General features: G+C 44.8%; 1 protein-coding gene across 1 annotated transcript; it reads left to right on the top strand.

Annotated features, from left to right (window-relative positions):
- Positions 1-935: 935 nt before the first annotated feature.
- B2m (beta-2-microglobulin) lies at positions 936-7,965 on the top strand. Its single transcript, XM_008849143.3, has 4 exons — positions 936-1,072; positions 3,879-4,157; positions 4,951-4,978; positions 6,180-7,965. Exons 1-3 carry the CDS (start codon positions 1,006-1,008, stop codon positions 4,962-4,964), a joined length of 360 nt encoding a protein of 119 aa, XP_008847365.1. The 5' UTR covers positions 936-1,005; the 3' UTR covers positions 4,965-4,978; positions 6,180-7,965.
- The last annotated feature ends 317 nt before the right edge of the window (positions 7,966-8,282 follow it).

An 8,282-nucleotide genomic window follows, 5' to 3' on the forward strand; every position in this document is an offset into this window, starting at 1 on the left:
CCATTGTTCACTTGGTAAAGACAACCTCCGGGGTGGTGTGATGATGGCACCTTATTTATGGTGGCTCTAGAACACAGGCAGTCACTGCCTGTCTCAGACGCTTACAGTCAGGAGTTTAACTTCCTGGCTGGGTCCACGTCTTACTTCCAACTCTAAGATTGCAGCACCCTTTGTCCTCCAAGTCAATAAAGCAAGAACCCCAAGGGGCTGCAGCTAGAGTTCAATCCTAGAATTCCCAACCTTTGTTTTTCCTGCTCAGAAAATGAATTTATTCATGGATTCCCTTTATTCCTTCCTCAGTTTACCAAGGACTCTGTTCTAGGGTGGTACTACTAGGGGAATGGCCTGGAAACTCACAGCTCTAAGCAGCTGTCTGTCCTCCAGACCCAATTAACAGAACAAAGGAAGTTACCAAAACTATAGCAAGGATACAGGCAGGTTCTCCAAAAGGAAACCTGCAGGATGAAAGAAGCAAGCGAAGGTCTCATTCACTCTAGGTTCTCTCTGAGCTGCCCTTAGGAGCATCCTGGGACTCGTGCCTTGCCCTGAGAATCCTGAAACCAATTGTGTGTATTCTTGGGCTGTAGTTATCAACCGAAGTCTGAGTTCTACCAGTTTGTGTTCTAAATTTTCCTGGTTTCACTTTTCAAGTACGAAAACCTCAGATCCTAAGTCCTTCACTGACTGGGTTACCATGAAGTCAGGGAACGAAGGTGCTTCCAGGCAGACCTAGGACCTAGCGCCCCGAAATCGGGGGCGTACGCTAGACCAGGGGACATGGATGGGCCAGCCTAGGTCATCCCACGCATCACGAGACTTTATAAGAAAATGAAACTGAAAATGGGAAAGTCCCTGTTTCTAACCTGGCTCGGCGTCTCCAGCGAGGAGACTGGTGACGGCCTGGGCCGGCTAGGTTCTGATTGGCTGTGTGTGCGCGGACTATAAAAGTGCGCTCCGAGCCCTGCCCGCATTTCACATTTCGGCGCTGGACGCGTTGGAGTGGCGATGGCTCGCTCCGTGGCCCTGATCCTGCTGGTGCTTGTCTCTCTGACCGGCTTGGATGCTGTCGAGCGTGAGTGCCTTCCTCCCCTTTGCCCCTCACCGCTAAATCTGTGAGAGCTCTCCAAGTTCTCCTTTCCGAGAAACTGCTAGTCAGGGCTGGGTCTCTGCGGACGTGGGCCGGGGGTATGGAAGTCCTGGCGCCCAGCTTCTCTCTGGGCCCGGGAGCAGGATGGATGTGGCTCTGGGGTCCGCGGGGACCGTGAGAGCAGCGAAGGGAGTCAGGACGGCTTCACTTCTGCTCTCTGCTTCTGAGCTTTGGGCTCCCGGAGCCCTGCTGAAGGATGGATGGCCTGCCCCGAAAGCGCTGGGATGAGGGTTGCGGACCGGTGGGAACCGGGGTCGGGGCCGGGAGGCACCGCCTGGGAAGGCGGACCCCGCTGCTCAACTTCCTTTGCACTTGGGCTCGCCTGCCCCGGGGCGCCGGGATCTTGAGGAACCCAGCCAGCGCACAGCGAGAACTCCGGAAAAAACAGGCCCTGGCTAAAGGCTTTCCGCTTTTGTATTGTTGACTTACTTTTTCTCCTTTACATGTTGCTTTCAGTAATGATAAGGGCTCCGAGCTATGACAGTTTACTGCTGAGGACGCTACCTACTTCGAGTTATCTAAATTTGAAAATGTGTCTGCGATGTAAATACTATGGCTACCCGATTCTCTCTCAGATGGGTCAACGGAGGCATCTGAGATTTTTGAATTTATTTTATTTTTATTTTAAAATTTTATGTGTATGAGTGTATTGCCTGCATGTCGTGCAATGCCGTGGACGTCAGAAGAGGGCTTCGGATTCCCCTGGAACTGGAGCTAAGGACGGTTCGTAGCCGCCATGTGGGTGCTGGGAATCGTGCCCGGGTCCTCTGTAAGAGCAGTCAGTGCTCTTAACCGCTGAGCCATCTCTCCAGCCCAGCATCTGAGATTTTTAAGTATTTTATTCATACAAGAGACTAATGACAATCGGGATTGAAGTTGAGCCTGACCAGTGTCATTTGCGGTAGAGTAGGCCTTTTGGCTGTAGCCCTCTTTTGTTTTTAGGCGTCCTGGCCTTCCAGGGTCAGAGTCTCTTAGGCAGGCTGGCTGGCCATGATATTTTCTTTACAAAGGGTTTCCTCCTTGGCACCAGGCCTGGTTCTTTCCAAGATGTACAGAGACTCTACTTTCAGTTTTGAAAAGGTTAAAGTCTGTCAAAGTCAGGGAGATTGTAAAATCTAGGGCAAGGATAATCCAATATGGTTACCAAGACTCTTGAGGATAAGTAAATTACAGAGCTAGGGAAGGGCTGAACCCATATTCAAACCCAGCCTGGCACTTGTTTTCATTTAAAAAAAAATATTACAGTGCTATTCTTGTTAAATCCTGCTTCATTTCTTCAAGGTGTCCAGGCAGGATGAACTTGGGCTCTGACCTCTGTGACATTATGTTCTGATGACCAGAAGCTCAAGTGCAAAGGGCTCTCTGGTTTATCTTCACTTTTAACTTTATGGGGGGAAAAATCAAGGCTTCATTGGGCTTTTCATCCAGCTTTTCTTGGGGCTAGCAACCTTTCCTTCAGAAATAAGATGTTTCTAGATAGGTTCATCTGGCCCCTACATCCTGGCATTCTTCTCTCTACTACCTTCCTTATATGGAGAAGCAACTGCTCTTTAGTGACCATGTACCCTGAATATGTGTATACTTAATATGTAAGGGGAAGGCCAGGCTTGGTGGACCACACCTTTAATCCCAGTACTCTGGAGGCAGAGGCAGGTGATCTCTGTGAGATCAATACTAGCTTGGTCAACATAGCAAGTTCTCAGTCAGGTGAGGCTACAGAGAGAGCTTGTCCCCCAAAACAGAAAACAACCGCCCTCCCCCAAATATAAGCTGAGTGTGATGACTCATGTCTGTAATCCCAACACTTGGGAGGCTGAGACAGGAGGATTTTGAGGCCAGCTTGGGAGGCAGCAAGACTTGTCTTTAAAAAATAAAAAATAAAGAGGAAGAGAGCACTAGAGCACCGGTGAAACATCTAATAGGAGAGGTGCTTGTTACCACACCTGTTGATCTGAATTTGATCCCATGACCAACATGGTGGGAGGAGAGAACCAACTCTCATATTCACACTTGAGCACACACACATATACATACACACACACACAGACACACACACTCTGAGTAAAATATAATTTTGTTTCAAAAGTAGACATAGATTAGTGCTATATTAGAGTCAAATCTGCTATATTAGAGTAAAATTTGTATATTCTACACAGTAGTATGTAGCATGGAAACTGGGCAGGTACAGATTGTGTTTCATAGGATGGTACCCTGGATTGACTTGCATTGGAACCTAAGCAGAGAGGGAATAATAATGGCATCTGCCACTTGCAGAACAATTGCTCTGTTCTAGGCACCGTATTAGCCAATATGTGTTAGGAAGTCTAGGGAGGAGCAATAACCAAAAAGGAAGGGAATAAATCTAAAAAGGGAAATGGGAGGGGCTGAAGCAGCAGAGGACATGAGTGATTTGATGTAGCTATGGAGGGTGTGTGTAATGAAAAATGGAAGTCTGGAAGGAGGTGGGCTGTGAGTGATTTCTTAAGGAATTGGATGGGTGCTGAGCAGACTGTTCTGGGGAGGTCCCAATAAGAGCTTCTTAAAAATCCAGTGACAGAAGATACTGCTAGAAGTCAGGTAGAAAAAAACAAAAACAAAAACAAAAGACATGCACAGAATTACAAGGAAAGATACCAAGTGGAATTGGGAGAAATAGATGGCTTAGATGGAGACTAAACCCCAAGTGAAATATTCTAGCAACTGTTATTTTTCTTTCTCCAATGTCCCTCAGGTCCTCCAAGAGTTCAAGTATACACACGGAACCCACCAGAGAATGGGACACCAAACTTCTTGAACTGCTATGTGTCTGGGTTCCATCCACCCCAGATTGAAATAGAACTGCTGAAGAATGGAAAGAAGATGGACAAAGTAGAGCAGTCAGACCTGTCTTTCAGCAAGGACTGGTCTTTCTATCTCCTGGCCTACACTAATTTTATTCCCACTGCAAGTGATGAATATGCCTGCAGAGTTACACACAGCACTCTGAAGGAGCCCAAGGTCGTGAAGTGGGGTAAGTCTTCAAGTTCTTCCTTAACTTCTGAAAGCTCTATTTGTGTGGAGTCACAGCTTAATGCTGCTTTGATATTTAAAAAGTCTGTACACTGGGATTGTTAGGGGATATTCCTAAAGCACTGACCAGTGCCACTCCCTAAGAGACCTTTGTACAGCATTCTCCCTGAACCAGTAGTGTCCCTCAGTGAGAGCTGGAGCAGCAGTACCACCAACTCTCCCGTACTTCTTACCTGCTGGCTTCCTCCAGCTTTCCTAGCAGCATTATGGGCACTGAGCACCAAGGAGCAGGTCAGGTGTGCACAGGCTTTGGCGTCAAGCCCTGCCCTGGTGGTGCCCTACAACCCTGGACTGCCCTGGAACTCTGGTTGAGTTTGGTGCTGAGGTGAGACTCATTCCACTGGGTAGTTCTCATCAAATGCTCAAGGTTAGGAACAACCCCCAATTCTGCCAGTTTATTGCTAACAGTTTTGGATGTTTGTCAGGACATGACATAGTTGTATAAAAGTAAAAAATGTAGGGGCTGGAGAGATGGCTCAGTGTTAAGAGCACTGACAGCTCTTGCAGAGGACCCGGGTTCGATTCCCAGCACCCACATGGTGGCTACAAACCTTCCTTAACTCCAGTTCCAGGGGAATCTGAAGCCCTCTTTTGGCCTCCACAGCATTGCACGACATGGGTGCACTCACATATATGCAGGCAATACACTCGTACACATAAAATATATAAAAATAATAAATATTAAAAAAAAAAAGTAAAAAATGTTTTCCTTTTTTTCCTCTGCTTCTTCATAGAGCGAGACAACTAACCAGCATACTGGAGGTGGGTTTTTGACTTTAAAAAATGGGCCTTTGGGAGGAGGGAGGCTGGTGGTGGGGGGGCAGGGAGGGGTATAAGTAACTAAGTGGTAGAGCATTTATCTAGCTTGAGTTTTATACCTGGCACTGTAGAGAAAAATGGTTTGATTTACTATGGAAGGAACTGTTTATAGAGAGCACTAACATGATAACACTCCCTCTGCAGAAGATACTAATCAGGTTAGCATGTCAGGTCAGAGGGTAAGGAAGAATCCTTAAAGGGGGGGTCATGTCACATTCCTTTATCTTATGGAGTGGCATGAGGGAACATACAGCCCCAGATCTGGCTCTGCCAGCATCACTAACCTCCTCTAGGGAGAACAGGAGCTGCCAGTGTGCTGTGGCAGGAAAAGGCAGGCAGTTACCGACACCACCTTCTAAGTGGTCTTCTTTCATTTTACCTTGGGCATTTCTGCTGGGAAGGCCTTGGAAAGTGAACCACTTTCTTCCCTTGCATCCAGTGGCTTTGCTCTTCAGCCAGGAGAAGGGAGACAGGAGTCTGCAGATGCTAGATGCTTCACTGAGTCTCTTGTTCAGCCTCAGTGTGTAGTCACTGAGTTTACCTTCTGGATGCTTCCAGCCCACTTGAGGAAAGAAATGGATACAGAATGTTATAATGCCATGTAAAGACACTATCATATATTATCAAAAGGAAGTCTAGAAGCACAAAAGAGAGAGAGGAACTTTGACCTCTCTGTATTTTTAGTCCAGCAGTAAGATAGCCAGCTTTTCAGTGAAATCCTACTGTCTGGGTTACTATGAGGTTGAAAACTCATTCAAATCTTGTATTATACTCCAGGACAGGGAAGTTGATTTAAGAGATCATTAGAGCAGTTGGGTGATCGTTCTAGACACACCAAATGGTAGTGCCAGGACCCAAACTCACATATCAGCATTTTCTGCTGTAAGGTTTTGGGAGTACCAGTGGGAAGAACTGTGGGGACAGGCTCTACAGTGGTTCAGCAGAACTGTCTGAAGCACTTCTTTTAAAAAGGTGATCCATCAGTACTTCAGAAGTTAGGCCAATTTGGTGGTGAGGTCTGTAATACAAATAAAGTAAATGGCTGTAACTAACTTCTTCCCTCCCCCTCCTTCCTTCCCTCCCTTGTTCCCTTCTTCCCTCCCTCCCTCTTTTCCTCTTCCTTCCTCCCTTTTTTTCTTTTCAGATATGAAGATATCACATTTGAACCAGTTTAATTCTGTGTTATTGTATTGATTTAAACATATGTAGATTTCATGCACACAATAAGAAAGCTGTAAAGAAGTACCATCTTTGTAACTTTACTTGGAGTGCTTTTAACATGTTAAAATTAAAGACTAACATTTGGATTCTAGCTATATATATATATATTTTGGTCTTTTTGAGATAGGCTCTCCCAGTAGCCCCAGCTGGCCTGAAACTCACTATTTAGACCAGGCTGGCCTCAAACTCACAGAGATCCTTTCCGTCTGCCTCTGCTTCCTGAGTGCTGGGATTAAAGGCATGCGCCACCACACCCAGCATGGATTCTAGCTATCTTAAATGAAAGTATCTATGAGTACTTTGATTGAAAACGTTATGAAAAAAAATGATTTTGCTAGTTTGACAGAAAAAAAATCTCTAGTAAATATAATTAAAAGTAATAGCTGACCATATATCAAACCCTTATTGGGCACCAAACTCTGTACATCTCCTCTTATTAGTTGGATGCAATTGTTCATCTTTGGTCCTCCATAACATAAATGATTAAAATGTCTAAGAAACTTGAAATCTATCTCTTTGGTAAAGCACACAGACCCAGCTGAAGCCTGTCACAATGCCTTGCATACTTCCCCTCCCCTATGAATCACTTCTTCTTTTTTATTTTCACTCAGGAAAAAAAAAAAAAAGACTTTTGCTGCCACATAAAGCCATAGTGTTATTATACAAAGTGGTTCTCGGTATCTTTAGATGTCTACAAGTATGCATGCCATTTTCAGCATCTGAAGATCCAGTAAATGTCCTCAGTCAAGTTCTTATAGAAGCAGACTCCTGATGTAAGGGTCTAGATGAAAATGACTTATTAAGAAAGGACTCTCAGAAAACAAAACAAAACAGCAGTAAGGGGGTGGTGTCTGAAGGACAGGGAAAGGGAAGAAACAGAGGGGGTGAGATTTCAGAAGTTCTACATCCAGCCGGATCCCATTGGGAAGCTCTAGAGCAAAGAACACATCTTAAAGTTCATCTTACCTTGAAGCAAAGAAGCTGGCTTTAGAAATCTTCACAGGCCTGTTGTTGTCTATACAGGATTGTGGAATAATCTGAAACTTAAAATTCCCAAATACTTTGGATTCTCTCTGTTACTGGAAAGTAATGTGCAGGTGCTGGTTGTTAGCACAAAATATGCAAAAGCTAGGGATTGGCTCATATTGTAGGTGGAACAGCTGTTGATACTGTGTTTCCTGTTCTAGTCTTCTGCCTGTACAACACATACAATCCGAAACTCCCATTACAAGTTCAAAGTTTCTAAGGGACTAACATTAACCTGTGAATGCCAGTCAACTGAGAACTAAGTTTGAATCCTAATTTTACAAAAGTTACTTTGAAATCCCTGATTTGAGCTTTTAATATGGATATTATTTGTGTCCCCAAAGATCCTTTTGTGGTTGAGGCTTGGCCCCCATGGTGGCGAAAATGGGAAGTGGTGGATCCTTTAAGAGGTGGAAGCTCATAGGAGGGTCTTGGGTTACTGGTGGTATAAGCTCAGAGGAAGGTCCCCTGGGATCTGTTGAATTCTGAGAGAATTATAAAAGGAGCAAACCTGGTCCCTTCTGTCTGCTCAGCTGCTTCAAGATAGAATCCCTTGCTTGCTCCTGACATACTTTTTCCATTGCTGTTGGCACCATGAAGCCAACGAGTAGCCTTTGCCTGTGCTATACTATTGAAATTTTGAAACTTCAAAACTGTAAGCTAAATAAACCTCTTATTAAGTAGCTTGTATCAGGTGTTTTGTTATAGAGATGCAGAGATTCAGTCACCATAACCAAAAAAGTGGGATACTTAGCCTGGCATCACAAAGTTTATTCCTTTATTCATGCAATTATTTTCTGTGTTTGTGTGTGTGAGGGGGTGTGCATGCCTGTATGTACAAGGGTGTGGAGGCCTCCAAGAATTGTTGGATGTCTTCCTCAGTTGCTATTCTCTACCTTATTTATTTTTTAAATTAAAATATTTATTTATTTAGGTCTTTTTGAGACAAGTCTCCCTGTAGCCCCAGCTAGCCTAGAACTCACTATGTAGACCAGGCTGA

Source organism: Nannospalax galili, unplaced genomic scaffold (genome assembly GCF_000622305.1).
Source record: "Nannospalax galili isolate Female #2095 unplaced genomic scaffold, S.galili_v1.0 scaffold891, whole genome shotgun sequence".
In the NCBI taxonomy this organism is placed as follows: domain Eukaryota; kingdom Metazoa; phylum Chordata; class Mammalia; order Rodentia; family Spalacidae; genus Nannospalax; species Nannospalax galili.